At 38.2% G+C, this 23274-nt stretch overlaps 12 protein-coding genes across 12 annotated transcripts; all 12 read left to right on the top strand.

The window, feature by feature from the left end:
* Nucleotides 1-457: 457 nt before the first annotated feature.
* Nucleotides 458-4876, top strand: LSM04_005592 (uncharacterized protein; the record flags this gene model as incomplete). Its single annotated transcript, XM_067339171.1, has 1 exon — nucleotides 458-4876. The coding sequence occupies one exon, from the start codon at nucleotides 458-460 to the stop codon at nucleotides 4874-4876; it is 4419 nt and encodes a 1472-aa protein (XP_067187905.1).
* A 558-nt stretch (nucleotides 4877-5434) lies between these two features.
* LSM04_007659 (Flagellar C1a complex subunit C1a-32) lies at nucleotides 5435-6280 on the top strand (the record flags this gene model as incomplete). Its single annotated transcript, XM_067339170.1, has 1 exon — nucleotides 5435-6280. The coding sequence occupies one exon, from the start codon at nucleotides 5435-5437 to the stop codon at nucleotides 6278-6280; it is 846 nt and encodes a 281-aa protein (XP_067187995.1).
* Nucleotides 6281-6641: 361 nt separating this feature from the next.
* Nucleotides 6642-8240, top strand: LSM04_002431 (uncharacterized protein; the record flags this gene model as incomplete). Its single annotated transcript, XM_067339169.1, has 1 exon — nucleotides 6642-8240. The coding sequence occupies one exon, from the start codon at nucleotides 6642-6644 to the stop codon at nucleotides 8238-8240; it is 1599 nt and encodes a 532-aa protein (XP_067187786.1).
* A 551-nt stretch (nucleotides 8241-8791) lies between these two features.
* LSM04_007685 (WHIM2 domain) lies at nucleotides 8792-11692 on the top strand (the record flags this gene model as incomplete). Its single annotated transcript, XM_067339168.1, has 1 exon — nucleotides 8792-11692. One exon carries the CDS (start codon nucleotides 8792-8794, stop codon nucleotides 11690-11692), a length of 2901 nt encoding a protein of 966 aa, XP_067187997.1.
* A 597-nt stretch (nucleotides 11693-12289) lies between these two features.
* LSM04_003074 (Ribosomal protein L24e-related) lies at nucleotides 12290-12667 on the top strand (the record flags this gene model as incomplete). The annotated part of the gene is made up of 1 exon (XM_067339167.1): nucleotides 12290-12667. One exon carries the CDS (start codon nucleotides 12290-12292, stop codon nucleotides 12665-12667), a length of 378 nt encoding a protein of 125 aa, XP_067187810.1.
* Nucleotides 12668-13012: 345 nt separating this feature from the next.
* LSM04_006958 (uncharacterized protein) lies at nucleotides 13013-14419 on the top strand (the record flags this gene model as incomplete). The annotated part of the gene is made up of 1 exon (XM_067339166.1): nucleotides 13013-14419. One exon carries the CDS (start codon nucleotides 13013-13015, stop codon nucleotides 14417-14419), a length of 1407 nt encoding a protein of 468 aa, XP_067187957.1.
* A 378-nt stretch (nucleotides 14420-14797) lies between these two features.
* On the top strand, nucleotides 14798-15148 carry LSM04_007805 (uncharacterized protein; the record flags this gene model as incomplete). The annotated part of the gene is made up of 1 exon (XM_067339165.1): nucleotides 14798-15148. The coding sequence occupies one exon, from the start codon at nucleotides 14798-14800 to the stop codon at nucleotides 15146-15148; it is 351 nt and encodes a 116-aa protein (XP_067188001.1).
* A 341-nt stretch (nucleotides 15149-15489) lies between these two features.
* LSM04_009702 (Ribosomal protein L24e-related) lies at nucleotides 15490-15867 on the top strand (the record flags this gene model as incomplete). Its single annotated transcript, XM_067339164.1, has 1 exon — nucleotides 15490-15867. The coding sequence occupies one exon, from the start codon at nucleotides 15490-15492 to the stop codon at nucleotides 15865-15867; it is 378 nt and encodes a 125-aa protein (XP_067188088.1).
* A 457-nt stretch (nucleotides 15868-16324) lies between these two features.
* LSM04_009633 (HORMA domain) lies at nucleotides 16325-17443 on the top strand (the record flags this gene model as incomplete). Its single annotated transcript, XM_067339163.1, has 1 exon — nucleotides 16325-17443. One exon carries the CDS (start codon nucleotides 16325-16327, stop codon nucleotides 17441-17443), a length of 1119 nt encoding a protein of 372 aa, XP_067188085.1.
* A 387-nt stretch (nucleotides 17444-17830) lies between these two features.
* On the top strand, nucleotides 17831-18898 carry LSM04_007566 (uncharacterized protein; the record flags this gene model as incomplete). The annotated part of the gene is made up of 1 exon (XM_067339162.1): nucleotides 17831-18898. One exon carries the CDS (start codon nucleotides 17831-17833, stop codon nucleotides 18896-18898), a length of 1068 nt encoding a protein of 355 aa, XP_067187989.1.
* A 909-nt stretch (nucleotides 18899-19807) lies between these two features.
* LSM04_000478 (uncharacterized protein) lies at nucleotides 19808-21619 on the top strand (the record flags this gene model as incomplete). The annotated part of the gene is made up of 1 exon (XM_067339160.1): nucleotides 19808-21619. The coding sequence occupies one exon, from the start codon at nucleotides 19808-19810 to the stop codon at nucleotides 21617-21619; it is 1812 nt and encodes a 603-aa protein (XP_067187699.1).
* A 665-nt stretch (nucleotides 21620-22284) lies between these two features.
* On the top strand, nucleotides 22285-23232 carry LSM04_002680 (MEMO1 family; the record flags this gene model as incomplete). The annotated part of the gene is made up of 1 exon (XM_067339159.1): nucleotides 22285-23232. The coding sequence occupies one exon, from the start codon at nucleotides 22285-22287 to the stop codon at nucleotides 23230-23232; it is 948 nt and encodes a 315-aa protein (XP_067187794.1).
* Nucleotides 23233-23274: the final 42 nt, after the last annotated feature.

The raw sequence follows: 23274 nt of genomic DNA, 5'->3' as shown, positions 1-23274 counted from the left end.
CCATTGATCTCTCCTTGTTCCTTTAGACGTTTTTTTTTCGATTTCTCTCCTCACGGATATTTGTTGGTGATGGTGGTGGTGTGTTGTGTTACTGTTTATTTTTATGTTTCTTTGGTTGTGTGTTTGTATTTGTGCGAGTGACTCCTTTGGGTGTATTTTCCATGATTCCAGAGAAGAGGATTTAAATAAAAAAAAAGGTGATTATAGTAACTCTTCTTTTGTGCCTATGTGCTCGGTCTATATGTAAACACCCTAGTCTCGTCATGAATGCTATATATATGTATATATTATTTATTTATGTGTCACTATTATAGTGTCGTTGTTTTTCTATTTTATAATATGATATTTTATTGTTTTACTTTCTTTCTAATGTTTTTTTTTCTTTTCCTATTATTATTTTTTTTTGTATTTTATTTTAGCGGTAGTAGAGGGCTGAGAAGGTGGGCTGAACTGTTGTATGCGTCCATCGCGGGGGACATCGGCGAGTGTACACCCGGCGTTAAATGGCACGAGTTTGTTCTGTACTTTACGTGCATTATCGTCTCGGCGGCATGAGCGTCAAATGCAGCGCCGCTTTGGTCCAGCGTGGCGTTTTCTTGGAATTACCGCAGCACCAAAAACAGCAACAACCACAACAGCAAGAACAGGAACAATGGGAACAGATCTGCCGAAGTTAACTACATCTTATGATAATACTAATACTAATAATAATAATAATAATAATAATAATAATAATAATAATAATAATAATAATCGTTTTTTAGATACACAAACATCTACTACAGCTGTTACTTGTAGTCATATCCATCATGATTCTGTAGTGTCTGCAAGGATGCGAATGGATGTGCGGGCAAAGGCGGTAGAGTTGGGTCTTGCCTTTGATGACTGTGATATATCACATAATAATAATAATAATAATAATAATAATAAAAGAGATGATAATGATACTTCTGGCCTTTCCGCTAGTAGAGATCCATTGCTTGAATTCTTAGAGAAAAACGAGGAAGATGCTGTGGTTCTACTTGCCATGTGGACATCTCTACGTCGTAGTTGCCTTCATGCATCAGAGATATCGGAGTCTCTTTCTCTTAGGGCGCGATGGTTTCTACATCATCTTATTCACAGACGTGCTATTAACGCTGCCGTGCGTTTCTACCAACGATTGTTAACGTTGGGTGTACAATTGCAGAAGTGGGATGTGATTTTGCTCTTGAGCAATTTACCGTATGAACGCTCCACAACAGTGACAAGGTCAAAGTCTAAAGTGTGGATAGAAGAAAAAGAATGTTCAATGTGGGAGAAAAGAGAATTAATGGAAAAGAGACGAAGAGGGGAAAGCACAGATAAACTACGGAAACAATACAGTAACAGGAGTAATAACAGTAGCAGTAGTAGTAGTACTGATGTTATTGATGATAATCATGATATGGATGGTGGTGCTAATAGTTGTAAAGAGTCCCATTCGAATTTTTCGGAGAAACAAGAAACCGTAAAAGAAGTAAAAAATGATAAGGAGGTATCTTCTTCTTCTTGTGAAATACTAAGTGCGTCTATAAAAGAACCAATTGGAATAAAAGATACTGCACTTGTTTCGGTTGTAGGCGGAGAAATTCCTCTTATTGGTACACGTCAATTTCATGAGCAACCGGATTGGGTTAAACGATGGGTTATGTATGAGGCATCTATGGGAAATATAGATATACTTGAGGAGGATGGACCTTCTACTACTATAGTTTCCAAAACCATAGAGAATAAAGATGATAGTAATGATGAATCCTGTGTATATGACAGGATGAATGAACATGATAGATTAATTGCAACGGAAGAAGCCAAGCGAATTATTGAAGTAACGGCACTTTTAAATCATCTCATGTTATTACATGATGCGAGTAAAACTATTCTTTCTAATCAAAAAGAAATGAAAGCAAAAGAAAAAGGTTATTATTCTATCAGAAGACGTAAAATTTCATTAGCCTCTAAGAGTTACTGCTACTGGAGAGAAGCATTTCATATTGGGATTTTGTACATTTCATCACGAACGCTGTCACAACGTGGTTTATCACTTCCAATTGAATTTCTTTATAATATGCGGAGAGCAGTAATAGGTTCAGGATCCTGGAAAGTCTCTCTTCGTTATCTAGAGACTGCAGAGAAACACGGTATACGGCTACACAAAAAAGACTACGTGATATTTATACTTTTAGCGGTATCTGAAGAACCGTGGATAAAAAATAGTAGTGTGGAACAGTTTGTAGCACATCAAGTTATACCAAAGTTTGTAGATGAAACTGCATCTGGATATGCTGTTCAAGCCATTTGGTTGTCACATGTTTCTTCACTAAAGGTTAATAAGCCTGAAAGGTATATGGAACTTATGAAAGGACACACCACAAATCTTCCCACTGCAATAAAAAAGTGCATGATTTATGTAAAACTTGCTACATCGCATTTACGTATTGAGGTTGACCGTTATCGTGCTGAAGCTGCAGCTCAAGAAGTATTAGCAACCTCCATTAAATTGGGATTGTTTTCGAATGAATCTACATCCCTACAACATGAAAAGCCAAATGGTGATGTTTTGATGGGTCAACATAATGAAAAAGCATCAGAAACGATTAATGGTGCTATTCTATCTGATAGTTTGATTGATTCATTTAGACTGGTGTGTATTACTCTCCCTCGTATTGTCGCATTAGCTTCAGTAGCGGTTGATTCGAAAGAGAGTGCTCTTAATCTTTCTACCTTGTTGTTAGATACACTCTATGGTCAAATGGGTGTATGGGGAATTTTCTCTGAATTATACATGGCAGAAGATGTTGCAGCTGTACGTCGAGCACCAGAAAGAACTCTTGTAGCCACGGAATTGACTCTCTGTGTTATTCGTATAGCATTGACACTATGTACTAATAATGTTGAGTTGTTATCACAAAAGCGGAGTATTTCACTATTCACGGTAAAAGAGTTTATACTTCTTCTTGGTATTGTGGTGGAAGTATTGGGGGTAATACCTACACGAGTTATTCACGCCAAAGAGCATCCTCAGTATGAATCACAGAAAGAACCTGAACAAAAATTGATGTTGGTTGTGATTAATGAATCTTCGAAACTTGTGCGGGAAACTTTTCGTTTTCTTCGTATTTCACCAACTAGTGAAAAGGTACTATTTGGATCTACACCTGAAGAAACAGTAGAGGCGGTTGTTCTTATTGTACGTATTCTCTTACGACTGCATACAGAGTTTAGTTGGACTCGTCTTCCAATTTCTATACGGTTGATGATCCGAAGTATATTAGGACATGATAGTGGTTTAGGAAAACAAGTTCGAAGAAACTTACGACAGAGAGAAGTGCAACATTTACATCGACTTTTTAACACAAAACGAAAGAGAAACTTTGTTGCTGACAATAATAATAATAATAATAATAATAATAATAATAATAATAATAATAGTAATAATAATGTTTCATCTTCTTATCTTATACGACCACGTACCTTTTCACCAGAAGATATTGCACGGATTAAAAATACAGCAAAGTTACATGAGATAGTTTATTCTTTAAGTCTTCGTTATGAAAATGATGCACTTATGTTTGAACAAGCACTTACTTCACAACTTCGTATGATGCCATGGAATGATGCTCTTACGATAATGCATATTGCTTTACATCACCTTCGTTTGTCTCCCGGGACATTAGGTCTTTCTTTCTTTGCTGAAGTTTTGGAACATTTGCGTATTGGTGCTAAATCTTCTGCTAATCGTTCTTCTCTTTGGTTACAAGCAGTATCGGTCTACTGGGATGCTGTAGATCATACGGCTTGTCGTTCTAGTTGTTATTCCTCATCTGATATGAATAATAAAAAACAACTCCTTCAAAAACATGAGAAATGGGTTTTATCAGGACTTCTTGTACCAATGATGCTTTTAAGTATGTCTATTATGCGAAGAGATATTGGATGGAATTGGTTAAATATCTGGACCTCTTTACATTCTCCAGAAGAACGTGATATTCATTGGCTGATGCTTAACATTAGGGCGAGATCGGCATTGCGTGATAGCCGAGCACTAACTGTGAGTGTGAAACTGTTTCAAGAACACAAACAACAAAGTACAACAATACAACCAGTAAAAATGGCATCTTTGGAATCTTTGCTATGCGAAGTTGCAGTTAGACATAATAATTGGTCTGTGGCTCTAGAATCTCTGTTAAGTGCCTTTGCGTCATCAGATGCAGTAAATAAATCTTCTTCTACTAATACTACTACTACTACTACTCCATTACCTTTGCCTGTTGTGACCTCTATAATGCGTATTCTGAGTCGAGCACCCATTAATTTATCCAATACCGCTCTTAGACTGCGTGCATTACAAGGAGATTGTTGGGATTTAACGAATGTCAATACTCTCTTGTTGCTTTTGGTACGTCAACGACGATGGAAACTTGCCCTTCAGCATGTGAAGGAAATGATTCCACTATTGGATACTCCTAATAATAAAACAGAAGGAATAAATGTTTACAGTGGCGAAAACAAGAATAGTGAAGACGTGAAGCTTACACGTGCCATGTTTCTTCTTTATGGTCTTCGGGCATGTGCTAGTGGTGGGTGTAGTGAAGAGGCTGCCATGTTGTACGATAGACTCAAAGTGATACTTGGAGAGTCTTCTGGTGCGACATTAACAGAGAAACCTGTTTTCGATAACCGTGTAAAGTATATGGAGGATGTATTATTCTCTGCCGCTGCGACAACATCATTTACCGAAGGAGAAGAGAATGAAAGAATGCATGCTATTGCGACTCAAGCCCGTGTTTACTTTCTTCGGGCCATGACGAAGAAAATGTTGATTCCAAGCAGTAACAAGAATAAGCGATCGCCATGAGAGTTTTAATAGCTTTGTTTGTTTATTTTTTCTGTTCTTTTCTCTTTTTCTTTTCTTATTCGCTGGGATACATATGACACGAAAGGAAATTTCCTATATCAAATATTATATATACCTTATTTTTGTACAATTTTCATTTTTTTTTCTTGTTGTTTGTATAGTGTTGTTATTGGGTTTTGTTTTTGCTTTGATGTCTTTTTTTTCATCTTCGTTTTTGTCTGTGTGTTTTATTGGGACTTTCTCTCATTATTTCTACCAATATTATTATATTATTTGGTTTATAGAGGTTGCACACACACACACACACACACGAGAAAAAACACGCCCACTTGTGTTTTTCGTACTGTGAATAGTCGAGAAGAAAAAGGAAGGTGGGTGCTTTTTTTTTTGTTGTTTCTTTTTCCTTCTTTTCTTCTCATCTCAACAGCTGATTGTGAACGAGGAAGAAAAAGACGAAGTAAAAAAAAAAAATAAATAATAATAATAATAATAATAATAATAATAATAATAATAATAATAATAATAATAATAAGTTTTGGTTATTTGTAGTAATAGTCTATGGCGCATTCGCTAACATGGCGAATTCTTAGTCCTGAGGATACACACCGATGTCTCATTGCCCCTGATGTTCCCGCTATTCGATCCGTACTAAAAATGATTGATGAGTCCAGTGAAGGAAAACTTATTGGTGTATCCAAATATAACGAAGGACAGGTTATGATTCTCCTTGATATGCTCGCCCATCTCATTCTCTTCACAAAGTCACGCCTTATGTCTGCAGAAAAAGTCAGTGCACTTGTTGGTATTCTTCTCACTGTTCATACAGAGAGTATGTTGAAAAAGTACACCCGCGTCCAATCCTATCACAGAATGCGTGATCTCATGGTACAACACAGTGTCCCACGTCCCCCCTTCTCATGCGGTGTATTTAATGTACGTGATGTACAGGAGATCGACGAGTATCTGCTGCGTTCTTATTATCGTCATTACAAGATGTATGTTTACGCCTTCGTCCCTCGTGAGGTGGCGAATCTTCACTGTGTGGATGTCACAAATGTGCACCAAATCCCACCAGCCACTCTGCCTTCACTCGTCACGGCCACAGAAGAACACGAGTGGCGCGCTAAGGTGGAAGAACAGCAGCGTGAAGCAGAAGCGCAGCAAATGCAAATGGCAGAAGAAGACTCGGATGCATGGGAACAAGAGCGATTGCGGTTATTACTGCTTAACGATCCACATTTCAGTGATGGGATTCGTGAGCAGCTGGAGGTTATTAAGAAGGAAGTGTCTGGTAAAGCACTTGACCGATTGGATGAGATTGAGGCACGGTTAGTGGAGATTGAGAAAAAGATCTCAGAATCTTCGCAGAGGGCGGAGTCAAGACAAGGGAAGCGCAAAAAGTAATTGAGAGTTGTTTTTCTTTTATTATTATTATTATTATTATTATTATTATTATTATTATTATTATTATTATTATTTTGGATGTTGGTTGAGTGATGGTGTAGTGCTTTGTGTATGTCTGGTGGAATATGTACAGAAGAAGAAAAAAAAAACGTCGTAAATGATAGAATCAAATGAAGTAGAAATGTCAAGAAAAACAAATAAAAAGGTTCATAATGGGATAAATATTTCCTTTTTATTATCTCTTTTCTATTTCATGGGTGTATATGTAATGTTATATAAATGTATTTATAACATATTACTTTCTTTCTTTCCTTTTATCTCTTGTAAATATAAAGTTAACAAAGTGTGACGCGCAGATCTCATGCAGCGGCAAGGATGGCGTCGTTTTATTTTATATGACATGTGCTCTTTTGTTTCTCTGATACATACACGGCGTCAAATTTCATCAGTGCCACCACAGACGGATGTTTCACCTACACCACGCCGTGTGCGTCTCGTATCTTCTTCATCCAATATTAATAGTGCATCCTTACCAGATCCACTTCCAATTGATCTTGAAAATACTCAGACTGATCCAAATGATCCTTATGCACATATCCGTATTTACCGCAAAGATATGGTTTCTGATGCTGGTGGCCGTGCATTTCAACTAAGTGTTGATGTACCTCTAAAAAAGTTTGTAGACCTTTTTAGTGACTTTGACGGTAAAAGGTGTAAATTGTGTAATGAAAGTTATATGCAATGGCACAGTCATAGTAGTGTTATCCCTCATTCTGGACGTGAGGCCTTGATGTTAGAGATGGTACGTGCGTACTGTGGTACACCGGAGGAAATTGTAAAAATGTGGTGGCATCGTCTTAACACCTCTCCTGTTTTTAATCGTATTCCTTCATTAAGTCATGATAATAGTCATATTCGTAAACGTCGATTACAGTACCTTTTAAAATTTTTAAAAGATCGAGATGTTATTCGTGATACATTTAATGTTCAACAAAGTGCAGGTGGGGCTGGACGATCATGGGAGTTTGAACGTCTTGAATTTCTTGGAGATAATGTGGTAAAATACGTTTTTAATGATCGTTTTAATGTATTATTTCCTGTTCGAGAAGGTGGTATCCGTGGAAGACTTGGTTATGCACAATTTATGATTGATGGAAATGATGGTTTAGCACGTGCCTATGATTATCTTGAACTTCAGAAGTTGACACTAAGTGATCGAGTCGTAAGCAAATTTAAGAGTGATGTGGTGGAAACACTTTTTGGAGAGTTACAATTGTTTCTTTGGTCTTCAGAGATTGATATCGGTACAACTTATTTTGAATTGCCTTTTACAAATGAGATGTTTCCACTTCGAGCACTAGTTTGGCATGTTATGGAGGAATTAGCACATGTTATGATTATGTATCACATTGAACACATCCTTGCAGCAATTCAGCGCATTGTACGGGAAAATCAATTGCAGTTTATTCGCGCTGATCCAGCATTGCGCGGACACACAGATTTACAACATGAACTAGCAAGTACACTTTACGCTAAAAAGACAGCGATTGGACCAAGCAAGTTAACTGGAACAAAAGTAACACCTAATCTTCGCTTTAAAGAAGGAGCTGCCGCGTTATATCATGAATCATCTAATTATGATGGATTTAAACGTGTATATGCACTTGGTGGTCTTTTACCACGCCCTTTTGCACGAGGAGAGTTGGCAGCCACACCATCATTTCTGCCTCAGTTACAAGAGGATAGTGCATTATCACGTCGAGTACCGAATGAGTGGTGGTTGAAAGTAATGGACACATCGAAGGATGAATCAAAAATAAGAGAAGAGGTGAATACGTCAATTTCTTCACATGCGTCATCTGCTTTAACACCGGAACCCAGGCGTGCGACTAGAGTAGTGACGCCTCGCATGAGTGTGCCAGAGTTAAAGGATGCTCAGTTGGTAGCTGAACTAATTTAAGGGGAAAATAAGAAGAGAATAGTGAATATTTTCTCTTCTTATTTTTTTTTGTTCTTTTTCGTCGTTTTTGGTTGTTGTGGCTTTCGAAAGCCAGTTTGGTGTTAGTTGTGGATTTTATCTGAGAACTCCTCTATGCGTACGCGTCCAGTTAAATAAGGTGTTATTGAAACAGTTTTGTTATTCTGCTTGCCTGGGGTTATTTTTTTTTTTTTTTGCATTGCTTTTTTTTTCCTTGTTTGTTTCACTTGATTTGTCTCATACACTTTTATTGTCTTTCATTTATGCCTAATTCTCTCTATTAAATGAATGTGTTTAACCTTTTTTTCTTTTTCTTTTTCCCCGTCTCCCACACAAACACACACACAAAAAAAAACAACTATATATATTTATTTATAGGGCATACTAATAATAATAATAAGGAAAAAAAGGAAAACAGAAGTGTGTTCTCCGTGCTCTCTCTTTCTCTCTGTAGTGAAGAGAAAGAAAGAAGAAGAAGAAAAAAATAATAATAAGTAAAGTCTCTACGTTATTGTAGCCATTATTGAGATATTATGCCTCCAAAGGAAAAAAAAGAAAGTGGAGAACCGGAGGAAATTGGGAGTTCATATCCCCGTGCTGTTCTTAAGACCCGAACGGCTTTTCAGATCTTCAAAATGGATGGAGCCGCGGGAGGTGCGGGGGCTTTTAGTTCTCTCCCAAATGATGAAGTACTACCATACAAGATACGATCATCGGAACTGACTCTTTTAGCGGCATTAAGTATAGTAGAGAATGATTCAAATAATAAACGAACCTTTGGTCCTGCTACTTTACATGCTGCAGATAATTATCTTTCTGAACTTCTTTCTTTTATTCCACTTGGAGGACGTTCACGTGATTTACAGAAAGTTACAATTAACTACGAGGCTCTTAAACGTGTTGTGATCTTATATGGTGGATCAGATGATGTTATACAACGACTGACAGTTCTAGCCGAAAAGGATCTTTCCGCTTTGGAAGCGCCTGCTCGGGAAATTTCTTCTTTTTTGGATCATATTAATGCCATAGAAAAAATGTTACGCCAAAAAATGAAAGATGCAGGTGAAAAGATTGGAATATTTTCCAAATCCACTGTATCTACTGCACCGGAAGAAAAAGAAGTTGGTGCAACAGTTACAGATGATGATCAAACATCCATAATTTCTCAAACATTATTGCGTAAACGTGCATCCCATGAAAGGGATGATAATAATAATAATAATAATAATAATAATAATAATAATGGTTCTAAAGATATTGAAGTAAAGGAAACTGATGTTACTCAACCAAATAAAGTAATCAAAATAGAAGAGAGTGATAAAAAACCAGGGAAACGTGTAGTACGAAAAATTCTCTCACAGACAACTTTACAAAGAACAGTATTTGGTCGACTTCGTGCATTAAGCAACCAAGAGAAAAAAGTTGTGACTCTTCTTAATCACATGATTCAGCTTCTTGCTCATGTTTACGCGGTACGATATAATAATTTACTACCTATTTTTGAATTTCTGGAAGAACGAGTAAAACAATTACAAGATATAATTGATTCTGAACGTTCTGCTTTTCGGGTTAAAACAAATAATTCACTAGAAACATCAGAGACGCATGAACCATTTTTAAAAGTAACGTTGGAGAGTATTTCACAAGCAATTGAGAAGGCTTCTCACTCATTTAAAACAGATGAAGATTGTCGGTATGAATTAGATGAGGATTTATTACATCCTATTGCACATGCCTGTTTAGCAGAAATTAATCGTATTGAAGGATTTATTACTCCACCATTTGTAGGACCTTCAGAAGAAGCGCTTGCTGCCAAAGCAAAGGCACTTGAGGCTGCACGAGCAAAACGAGAGGAACAACGTGCGAAGGCACTTGAACGTGCCAAAGTAAGAGAAGAACTTGCTGCTAAACGTGAAGAAGAACGACAATTAGTGCGTTCCCATTTGGGGGAATTGGACCCTACAAGCCTTGTGGAAGATACAGAGATTAAAAATCCTGTTAGTAGCGCTTATGTACGCTATGCTAAATTGCCATTGGAAACTCCAGAGCAATATGAACAGGCTCTTTTTATATGGGCTATGATAACATCATTGCCCGAACCTTTACATCTTTCACAGATGCCTTTTAGTTTGTTTCTTAAAGGACTCTTATCACACGAGGGACGCGATAATGGGCTTATGGAAGAAGTTACAAATGCACTTGTTGAAGTTGCGATGGAAAACCTTCGTGCTTCTAATGGTCCACGAATTGTTACACGTGGAAAGGATTGGTTTGACATTATGGTTGAATTTGTAGCAGTCACAAGTGGTAATAAAAAGAAACGTGTGCCAGCTCGTTCAAAACCTGCTTCATATGATGATGGGGATGAGGACGATGAGGATGAAGATGATGATGATGATGATAGTGAAACTACAGATAAAGAAGAGGAAGAGGAAGAAGAAGAGGAAGAGGAGGAGGAAGAAGATGAGGAAAATGAGGAGAAGGAAGAAGGAGTCAAGGGAAAAAAAGAAAATGAGGAAGATACTAAAAAAGAGAATAAAACAGAAGGAGAAATGAAAGATGATAAAACAGAGAAGGCACCAAGTGGATTTTTTGCTGCAATTAAAATGACTATGGAACATATAACAGAACTGCGGCAAATGGCTGCATGGGGAAATTTGGATATCGAAGATCGATTAAATCTTCTACAGTATATGGTATTAGAAGCACTCTCATCATCCGATATGCAAGAGGAAGCAGATAGAATGCGTAAAATGCATGAGGATGCTCAAATCGCAATGGAAAAGCGATCTAAAGAACTTCGTGAAGAAGCTGAAAAAGAAATTAAACATTTGGTTAAGCAGTTTTCACTAACCAAAACAGCAAGTGAAACAAAAGAGACATATGAGGAAAAACGACAAAAATTATTTGATGAAGTAGAAAAGCGACTAAGCGAAGTAGTACGTGAACATGTGGGTATTCAAGATGGAACTGACACAGGAGCTCTTATTCGTCCGCTAGGTATGGACCGTTATCGTCGAGTGTATTGGCGATTCCCTTTTGATCGAAATATTGTTGTGCAAACCACCGCTGCCTCAGATCCTAATTTCCCCTTACTACCTGAACCACGTGAATTACTACAAGAAACTATAAAAAATTCTAAACAAATGCTACTTGATGATGAGAGTGAATCACCCAATACAAATGGAAATGGTCATAGTGGAGAGCATACGCAGGAAAATATACAACGAGTCTGGGGGACAATTCCACCAGAGTATTTGCGTCATTTTATTGAAGGACTTGATCGACGAGGCAAACGGGAGGCAGCACTTCGACGCTCTCTCGAAGCATTACGACCTTACCTACTTAGTATTAGTGAACCACAACCAGGTCGTGTTACTCGAATGCGTTCTCATACATTTGGCTACTTCAATAGGCTTAAAGCTCAGCTCTAATCTTGTGCCTGATTCAACCTCCTGCTCTTCTTTTTTTTTTCTCTGTACTTCTTGTTTCGAATTTTCATAATACCCCTGTCCTTAATGCCTTTTTTTTTTTTACATGGGCAAATGGTCATTTTCTCATCATTATCCTCACAGATGTTTCGTTCCTTATATATTATCAGATTTGATCTTTTTTTCTTTCTTGGTGTTCTTCCTTCTGGTTCAACATTCGCATAGTTATGCACCATAAACACGTCTACACGTGAAATTATTATTTGACCTCCTATCATACGACATTGCATCTTGTCATTAAACGAGACATGAAAAGGGAAAAAGGAAAAGGAAAGAAAAAATGTCTCTGTGACAAGATCAATTGAGTGAAAATGCTGTTTGGCTTACTACATAGTCACGCAGAAATTCTTTACTTGCGTGCAATGATGATGGTGGTTAATGTTTGTTCCCCCCCCCCCTTTTTTTTTACGGTTCTGTACTCCTTTTCATTTTGTCTCATATTATTTCTGTTCGATGTATGTTTATGGGCGTTATAGTTTTCTTATTTTTTTACTTTTATCCTTTTTTTTATTTGTATCCATTTCAAATTTGAGAAGCCAAATGCGTACGATCGACTGTGAGTTCTCCCACTTCGCCGTGCACCCCGGCCACGGCCGCCGCTATGTCCCCTTCGCGTTTCTGTCCACGAAGCCCGTGCTGACCTTCTCCCGCCCCAAGTGCTTCGTGATGTACATGCGCAAGAAGAACCCGCGCTTCATCCCGTGGACCCGCACGTACCGCCGCATCCACCGCAAGACAACAACCGACCGCGTGACCCGCCGCCGCGCCGCCCGCACCGTGAAGGCCGAGCGCGGCATCAACGGCGCCGATCTCTCCTACATCCAGGAGGTGCGTGCAAAGACCAAGAAGGTGGACCGCTCCGCCAAGGGTAAGGCCATCCGCGCAGAGATGGCAGAGCGCAAGGCTGCAAAGAAATAGAGAAGGTGCGGAAGAAATAGCAGTTACAGAATCAACTTTACGTGCGCTTGGCTATCATCAGTTGCTTACTCGGATTTTTTTTTATTATTCTTTTCGATTTTTTTTTTCTGGGGTAGGGAGGGGAATTATTCTTTTTTCCCCTTTCCTACTTCTTGCCGAGTATATCTGGCAAAAATATTTTTTGCTTTTGTGTTTTTATCTATTGGTGCTAATATTTCTTGACTATTGTTTTTTTTTTCTTTTCTGTTTTGGTGTCTTGGTATTCTCTCTAGGTTATAGTAGATAGAGATCTTGTTCTGGACATTTTATTGTAATTTTTTATTTTGGATTTTTTTTTTAGACAAGATGCAACTTATAAAACTGAACCTGTTCATTGCTATTTTAAGTATTTTTTTGTCTTTTTACACGGTGAATTATCTCCTTGAAAAAGAGGATGCCTCACCAGTAAACAAGCGTGCATCCCATGTGATGCATTACGCTAAAGTATCTGGTGTACGTCTTCTTACTTTTTCAAAGTCTCTTAGTGAGTATAGCGTGATTGTTGCACAACCATTTGGAGCAGGAGAGGCCACACACAAGGTTATGCGTTTCTTTACAGCAAACATGAATAATCCTTCTTTAATGGAAAATAATAATAATAATAATAATAATAATAATAATAATAATAATAATAATAATAATAATAATGGAACAACATTTTATGGTGAATGTACAATAATAAAATCATTATTACTACGTGCAAGTCGTAACTCAGAGGACGGTGTCGCAAGGATTCTTCATCTCTGTTCTGCTACTTCTTGTGTGGCACCCTATCTTACACAATATCATTCACAAGTGGTACGTAAAGCTATTGGAGAATCCATTGCTGTATATGCATTAGTTTATGGAGATGCTGTACTTGGTCACGGGGTAGAAAAAGATCTTTCAGATCTAGGTGTCATTACACCGACGTATGGTCTTGTGGCAAAAGAAGAGTTAGCCATGCCACTTTATGGAAATATGTCTGATAAACTTTCTAAAATAGAAGCAAGGTGTGCCATGGTATATAATACTTGTGAATATAAAGTAAGTGATACGAAAACAATTCCATTTATCCATGTACCGGTTATACCACTAAACAAGGTAAACCTTGGAAATATACCTCTTTCAAAGTTACAGTTTGATATGGTACATATTGATGTGAACTGGGATAATGCTTTAGCAAGTGTAACATATCTTAGAGGTTTACTTTCATTATCCTTTCACCCAATGCATATTTTCTTAACAGTATATCCATCTATTTTCACGGTTGAATTAGCACAATTACTGACGGTCATTCGAAGAAAAACAGGATATAAAATGTTTTTTATAGGTGGCAAATGCTCTCATACAGGTAATAATACTGATATCTCTTCTAGCAAATCTTTGAGTGAGCTATTACGACGTGAGAGTCCTCAGATATTTTCAAGGGTAAATTTACATTCTTACACAGCCGAACCTCTTTGTATTTTTTTCCTCTCGCGTGTTTTTTCTAATTTATCACAATTACTGAATGAAGTGGGGCCTGTTAAGCAAGAAGAAGGATTGGAGAGTTTTATATTTGATTTATCCTCTGAGGTTAATCATTCTGTTAGAGTAAACGAAGGCAGTGATGAACGGATTGTAATAAAATGCTTACTTTTTGCTGTACCAGTAGCAGTAGCAGGGGTACTGCTTTGGAGCCTATTCAGAGGTCGATGGCGGTCACGTTATTCACGAGTAAACCTTATGTAAAAATCTTGGTTCTTTTCTTTTTTCCTATCGCTGATGTTTTTTTTTTTCGTTTCTCATGGCCCTATACTTTTTTTTCTTTAGCTGTGGATGTTGACCGTGGTAAAGGTGTTTTTTTTGTCTTTTTACCTAATTTTCGTATATTGGGGTTGCATGTATTTGTGTGGAAGGAAAACCGATTACATACATATATATTATTTAGTTAGTTATTTATTCTGTATTTAGTGATTAAATTTCTATTGGTCCTTTCTTATATATATATTTGTATATTTCTTTAATAGACAAAAAAGAAAAGTATAGGGTTCAATAATGGTATATATGTGTCGTAGGAAAACTTCTTATATTTTGTTTACTTCTGCGATTCTTTATTTTCTCTCGTGTATGGTCTTTGAATCCATGATAGTAGATGGAGCAGCAGCAACAGTACCTTTGTATGCTGCTCCACAAACTATCACACAGGCTTGTTGGGGTGAACTCCAAGATGAATGTCCAGGGCAAGATATAGATTGCTTAATGAACAACATTATTAGACTAGAGAGTGATATTTGTCGTTCATGGATTACAGCACGTGATGTCTGTATTACACATGTGGAGGAAGTAATGGGATGCAATGAAGCTAATTATCGTAAGTGTATTCGTGAAGCTCCAAGGGAAGAACTGCCATTACTTTGTGTTAACTCCCCTTATTACAAATCATTATATCGTAATTTACCCCGTCAGTTTCTAATGTGAGCTAAGTACTCTGGTAGAAGGAAAAGCCATTGCCATTTCTTATAACATTATTGAACGACAATGGTATATATCTGTGAAGTTTTTTTAAATCGTATTACGCGATAAGAAATCAAAAAAAAAAATAATAAAATAAATTAAAATTAAAAAAAAAAAACGAAGAAATAGAAGCTCTAGATGGAAATAAGAGCTAGTTGTGTCAATTGACCGTAGATATCTTTAATAAACAGTGTTGTTAAATTCATTTTAAACCTTTTTCTCTTTCTTTATTTTTTTCTCTTTCGCTATTATTTATCCTTATTATTTTCATTACTACTATTAATTCAGATAAAAGGAGAAGCCAAATGCGTACGATCGACTGTGAGTTCTCCCACTTCGCCGTGCACCCCGGCCACGGCCGCCGCTATGTCCCCTTCGCGTTTCTGTCCACGAAGCCCGTGCTGACCTTCTCCCGCCCCAAGTGCTTCGTGATGTACATGCGCAAGAAGAACCCGCGCTTCATCCCGTGGACCCGCACGTACCGCCGCATCCACCGCAAGACAACAACCGACCGCGTGACCCGCCGCCGCGCCGCCCGCACCGTGAAGGCCGAGCGCGGCATCAACGGCGCCGATCTCTCCTACATCCAGGAGGTGCGTGCAAAGACCAAGAAGGTGGACCGCTCCGCCAAGGGTAAGGCCATCCGCGCAGAGATGGCAGAGCGCAAGGCTGCAAAGAAATAAGTTCAGAAAACGTCTGTTGAAATGGATTCTTCCTTTTCGTATTTTTTCGTCTTTTATTTTGTGAGAAGAAAATACTTTTGTATTATCTATTGTTTTTTTTTTTTCATTTTCCGTGTCTTTTTTTGATGTTACTGAATCTGTTGTAATGGATCATTTTACTTGTTTCTAGGTAATGCATATTATTCTTTCTTTCTTTTTTATCTTTATGTTTATATGTAAGAATATTTTTTGCTTTTACTGGGGATCAAACTGTAGAGGTATGACGTCAACTGCTGCAGAGGTTACGCAAGTTCAAAGTCTAGCTGCTATACGTAATTTTATACGTGTTGCAGTCTCTTGTGTGACATACCTTCGTGGTTTGTGTAGTGATGAATCCTACCAACCAAGACAGTTTCTTGGATTACAGTTAAAACAATTGGTTCGAACATCACCTGAAGCAGATGCAATTTCACAGTGGATGGAAGATGGAGCCTTTGATGCACTTAATAAGGGATATTTAAAAGAACTGGCTCTTTGTATTTATACACCTAATTGTACTGAACTTCTTGAAAGTTACTGTTTTACCTTATCCTATTCTCCAGACGGGCAATCTGCTTCTTTGGTATTTACTGGTGATTCCCAACGAGGTGGAGTTAATCGTCCATCTGCTACAGATATTACAATGAGTCGAAACAGCAGAAAACGTCGTACTCGACAAGAGGTTCAACAAGCTCTTGTGAGCATCATCACAAAGTTAATGGAAGTGGTAGAGGGTTTACCACCTTTATTGTGTGAGCGTGTACTAACGATGCAACTCACGTATTATGAAGATAAAACCCCAGCATCGTATGAACCACCATGTTTTGCTCCAGCAAATTCACATCTTGCAAATTTACATCAACAAGAAATTAAACAAAGTACTAAAATTGCTTCACTTGACACAGGACATCATATGATGTCCCTTACTATTAGACATCGTTTTCTTGATAGACTTTGGTCACAACGTTCATCTTTTCTTACCAATAGTCCTACAACGACAACTGCTACATATGAAACTGCTGCTACAGGAACAGAAGAAGAAGAAGAAGCAACGCCTGCTGCAGCAGCATTGAGTGATAAGTATGATTTAAATACTGCACCTAATAAACAGATCTCTACCATAGAAGAATTAACACAACAATTACCCAGTACACAAACGGAAAATTTTTGCTTGCGTCCAGAGGACCTTGATCTCCTTGTTTTCACAAGTTTTGTTATAACAAAGTCTCCTGCAATTCAACGTGGACGAATATCACTAGGTGAAATTGAAGAATATCTTCGTGTTTCATGTCCACTAGATATTTCTATCAAAAGGGCTAAACAGATGATGCGGATGCTTAAGGCTGAGGGTGTTGTAACACCCGGAATGCGAAAAGAATGGGTTGTGTCTGCAACACATGCCGCAACACTTGCACATTCTCTTCTTTCACAACAACAGGTAGTGTCGCTCCTTGGAGCACAAATACATCAAGATTTGAAACGTCTTGTCACAGATTCGAAGTCCTCTCGGGTAAGTGTTGCGGGTAAGCGCAAGCGACTTCGCGAAAACTCTTCTTAGTTGACTTTATATTTCTTTATATTATATATATATATATATATATATATATATATATATATATATATATATATTTTTTTTTTTTTTACACACTTCCTTTTCTGTTATTATTTCTGTTTTTTTTTTAAGTTCTCCTTTTACACTATGAAAGGATTGGGATGGCTTATTTTTTTTTTTCGATTTGGTTTGGTGTAAGGATGACACACGGTTGGTGTCTTTCGTTTTGTTTTTATTTCTTAATCGAATATCTGTGTGTGTATGTTTATATGTGTTTGATTTCCTCATTTAATGTGAGTTTGCTACTGGGTATTGTTTTTATTCATTTCTCTTTCTCTCTCTCTCTCTCTCTTTCATCCCCTAATATGTATATCTGTTGTGGGGACTTAGCAAATGTGGTCACGTGGTATTATACGTACTTCCAACACCACTATCAGCAACAACATCACCACATGCATTGCGCTTGTGTTAAATGTACAGTGCCGTTCTTATCATGGATTTCAGTTCGCCGGGTTTCATGGATGGAAAATACCGTACGGTGGAACACCGCGAGTAACTCGCGAGGAACTGGAAGGCACACGCTACTTCACACAACGACCTAAAGAAAAGTGGGACTACCACCGTGTAGATGAAAATATTAACTCTTCTTCAGAGTTTCGTAGGACACATGATAGAGAGGCTTTTGAACAAGGTATGCGTGAAGACAATTCCACAACGGCACATGGTGATCTGCATACACCGAAGAAGTACCGTCTGTATGAATACTTTGACGAGTACTCAAAACCTGGATTGGACAAAAAAGTTGCTGCTTGCTTTGCTGTAAAAGAACAGTGGGATGCAGAAGAATTCTATTACCCCGGTGAGGCATGGCAAAGAAATCGTCCTGGTTTCCGTAGTGTGCCGAAGGAACTGTTGAATCGACAGACGTGGTATCACTGGTCTGATACAATTATGAAGTGGGATGAGATTCAACCAACGATGCGAACACGATCGTGGAATCCTGATTGGCCTCCACCAGGATATAAAGTACCAAAACTACAGTGTAAAAAGGAATTTGTTTTTGGTGTAGAAGAACCTGGACTTGTCTCAGAAGTGGAACGTTATAACTGGTTTCGATCATGGGGAGAAAATAACTTACGTTGTGGATGGAAAGATGTTTGGTTATTTGGAGTTTTATTTGCTGCTCTCTACTATTTTGCCCGTAATGCGATGGATGTAGTAGTTATGCGGGCTATGATGAGCAACATGTACTATCCAGGCCGTCAGTTTGTGCGTCCTTTTGGCGTACCAAAAGATTGGGAAACGGGTGTTTTTTGGTGGCAAAGGCCGCTTGAGGAATTCCCCAATCAATCAACTGTCTGGTACATTAACGAGTCTCGCTTTAAGTACTTAAACTATATTAAGAAACGAGATGCTCATGAAAAGACCTTAGCTGAAGCAGAGGCGATGGAGGCAACGTAAGATAGATTATAGTACGTTTGAATAATCTATAACTCAAGTAGTATTATTATTATTAGTATTATTATTATTATTATTATTATTATTATTATTATTATTATTATTATTATTATTATTATTATTATTATTATTTATATTATTTTTTGGGAAGACAAGACGTAAAGGGAGACTAGTCAGGGTCTGGGGGATGGGAAAAATAGGGATGGAGGGATTGTTATTAGAACCTTAACTTTATTACCGCTATTATATTGCTGGAGCAAAAGTCAAAATAACCAGAAGAACAAATAACATTATGCTAGAAATGATGATCGTGTTTTGTTTTTGATTTCTTAGCTTTTACTTATATTGTCCATTTTTTTTTGTATTTTTAGAGTCCAATTATTTCATATGAGGGTTCAGAATGTCAGGTTGACGTTTTTTTTTTGTTGTTGTAGTTGTTTTCTCTCTTTTTTTGCTGTTACCGGTATAACTGTGTGTTTTCCGGATAATAATTTATTGGTAGTATGGACGTTTTAGTCGCATGTGTACTGGTGTTTAAGTGACAGATTATGAAGTGGTGTCGTGTAGCATTTTTATAGTTATATTTGTTTTATTTCTTATATATAAATCTTGATTGTATTTTATCTGTTATCTTTTGTACATATGCTCAAAGTGGAAATGAAAAAAAGAATATAGTATTGTAGAAATTTTTGTATTCCTTTTTTTTTTATTATGTTTATTATTTTTTCGTAGTGTTATAAGTATATATTTATAGATATACATATATAGTGGTGTCTTTTTATTTATTTATTTTAGTTTCTTCTTGGAGACACACAGATATTTGTAGAGATTTATTCACAGTGTGTATTTCTGAGATTGCTCCAGTGGACTGTAAGTGGTTTATTTTTGTAGTGAATTCCAATTGGATATGCAATGAGCACTACTGATATAAACATGGAGGTTAGGGATCCTGAACTAGACCAAGAAGAAGAAGAAATAGAGGAGGAAAGACTACTGACAGAAGAAACTACAAGTTTAGAAGGATTAATCGAAGAAAAATTTGAACCATTACGAGATACTTCTCTTCCTCCTGTTTTGACGCTAGTTTCATCAGAATTTGAAAATCCTTTTCCAGCTGAGAGTCTTCCTGATCGCATAGATAAGTACAATGATGATCGTCATACTGTACCTTTCCTTATAAAAGAAGAGACGTTTCCCGTACCTTCACGCATACCGGATGAACCCTGGACTCCGGGAAAACCGCTGCGTATATCTTATATCACCTGGAATATGGCACACAGACCCCCAGATCATAATGAAGTATCTTCTTATTGCATTCGTCCTAATGCCCACATTGTAGTTGTCTGTACTCAGGAAAATGGAAGCCATTTGTCTGTTAAAAGAGACCAACAACAATGGGTAAATTATGTGAGTTCTGCCTGTCTTAAAAACAATTATATTCTTGTGAGACAGAAAACATTATGGTATATTCAACTTCTAGTCTACGCACGAAAAAAGGATGTAGCCACATATGTAGTACAATCAGATGTTTCTTGTGTAAAAACAGGTATTGTTAACGGTTTAGGTGGTAATAAAGGTGGAGTTGCGGTTACATTAGTACTATCTATGTTACCCTCGCCTCTTCAAGTACCCTCAAGTGTTCAGAGTCCTTGTAAGAAAAGTAAAGGTAAAAATAAAATGACCAGTTCTACTAGTATTTCTATAGAACATCCGACGTCAGTATTTTCACCTAGAGAGGAATTTGAAACGGGAGTTGGAAGAAGTGAGACATTTCCTCCGGAATCAGGAGATAAACCAGCATCACCGTATATTACATTCTTGTTTATTGGTGCTCATCTTGCAGCTCATCAGAAGGCGGTTAATATGCGTAATAAGGATTATAATACTATTGTTCGAACTTTAAGTGTTGGTTTTCGTGGGCGAAATAAGAAATTTTTTAAAAAAGTGCTATTGGGTAGTGATACTATAGAGAATGAAGATAGTGAGGAAGATGAAAAGAAAAGAGAGGAAGCTGTAGCAGAATTAGCGGAGACACTGAGGAACACAGATGGTTGTAGAAAGGAAAACGGTAATAATAATAATAATAATAATAATAACAATAATAATAATAATAATAATAATAATAATAATAATAATAATAATAATAATAATAATAATAATAATAATAATAATAATAATAATAATAATAATAATAATAAGAGAGATAATGTTTCACCTTTAGAATGTAATCTTCCTCTGATGCAACTACCTTCTAGTACTACTCCTTCTGCTATTGCTGTACAGCAAGAGTTAATGTCCCGTCGTGATGTGACTGAAGAATTTGATCTTGTTTTATTTGGTGGAGATCTTAATTATCGCCTTAATGGAACACGCAAAGGAATTGAGTATATTATTCGATGCCACAAAAACATTCGTTCTATTCTTATTCACAATGATCAATTAAATCTAGAACGGGCTAAAGGTACTGTCTTTCAAAGATTTCGTGAGGGAAACTTATTGTTTCGTCCAACATACAAGTATGAAGTTGACCATGACGTATACAATTTTAGCAAAAAGAAGGATCGTATGCCAGCGTATTGTGATCGTGTCTTGTATAAGAAACGAAAGGGTTCTAACGTAGGGAAAGTAAAAATACGCCTCTACACAGATGTGCAGCAGGTGCGAACTAGTGATCATCGTCCTGTAGTTGCCATATTTGATGTCGCAACGCGGGCGTATAGTTAAGCAGTATTATCTTAATATCAAGCAGTAATTTTCTTTCTTTTCTTCGTCCTTACATCTATCAGTCAGAATATAAAGTTATGTGTCAAAGAAGCTTCGGCGTCTTTTTTTTTTTAGTTGCATGGAGGCCCCTGGTGGTTGTGGAAAAGAAGATGTTAGAAATTCTGGTGGTTATTATTATTTTTTTGTTCGTCCAATGCTTTCTTCTTCTTTAAAAACCTTATTGTGTTACCTCTAAAAACGCACCTTATTGATGCGTAATAATACAAGCATTTCGGTTTTTGCCCTGATGCATTTTTTGTTTTCTTTTTGTCAGAGTAGAATTTATAGTGAAAAAATAAAATGGAGTCAAGAGAAGAAGAAGAGAAACTGTTGTGCTACAATGTCTACTTTCATTCATGATTGATTATTAAAGTATATGAGAGTAGCTTTGGTTACCGTTGTTATTGTTGTACACCTCTCTCTTTTTTGTTTCCCGTATTTCCACCCCTACTCCTTTCATTAAGAGTTACCCATAGCCAAGAAGAAATTCTTTTTTTTTTTCGCTTTTTGCTTGTTTTTGTTCGTGTGTGTGTGTGTGTTTATTTTGGTTTTCTTGGGTCTGTGGATAAGAGAAAAAAAAAGTATCGGAGGGAACGACTACTGCAAAGAAAGTATTTGTGTGATCCATGTCCTATTCTCGCCGTGCTGCCCATGCTAACAGTTGGTACGATGGTGACCCAAAGGCGTTGAGGGCGACGATTGACGACTTATTTGCGAAGGCGTCGAACTTTGCGTGGGAAAGCGGAAAGCGGCTTGTGGGTGTTATTTCGCCGCACGCTGGGCTCATGTACTCCGGCCCCACGGCGGCCTGTGTGTATAAGGCGCTGCGGGACTATCTTTACGGCCCGGTTGGCGGCTCCGTGGCGGAGATCCTCCTCGTCGGCCCCTCCCACCACGCGGGCTTCGACGGCGTTTTGGTCTCCGCCGCCCGGTCGTACGAGTCGCCGCTCGGGGCGCTGCCGGTCGCGGGGGAGACGACGGCGGCGGTGGCGGCGGCGCTGCGGGCGGCGGGGGTGCCGGTGGACCGCATGGACCGCCACACCGACGAGGCGGAACACTCCCTCGAGATGCAACTGCCGTTTCTCGCCCACATCGCCCACAGCCCGCCGAGGGGGACGGCACCAGCGGCGCAGCGACTGAAACTCGTCCCGCTCCTCGTCGGATGGACAGACAGGGATATGGAGGAACGCATCGGAAACGTTCTCGCAGCCTACGCCGCAGATCGTACAAGGCTGTTCGTACTCAGCTCAGACTTCTGTCACTGGGGGTCGCGCTTTCAATACACATACCACTATCAGAGGGAGGAACACCCCAATATCGGTGACGCCATCATCGCAATGGACCACGAGGGTATGGACTGGCTTGAAAAGCGCGACATGGATGGATGGTATAAGTATCTCGCCCGTACACACAATACCATCTGCGGGAGACGTCCCATCGCCGTTGGTATGGCCGCCGTAAAGAGTCAACCCGCCGCAGCCGTCAAATTCCTGCACTACTCCCAGTCAAACCGATGCGCCAATACGTCTGATTCTTCTGTCAGCTACGCCAGCGCAGTCATCACACAAGGTTAACGGAATCAATCAGTTAGAAAATCAGTTCGTCATTCATTGTGT

This window comes from Trypanosoma melophagium, assembly GCF_022059095.1.
Source record: "Trypanosoma melophagium isolate St. Kilda chromosome Unknown ctg4segment1, whole genome shotgun sequence".
Classification (NCBI taxonomy): Eukaryota; Euglenozoa; class Kinetoplastea; order Trypanosomatida; family Trypanosomatidae; genus Trypanosoma; species Trypanosoma melophagium.
The sequence above is the reverse complement of the archived record's forward strand: the minus strand, read 5'-3'. Positions and strand labels throughout refer to the sequence as shown.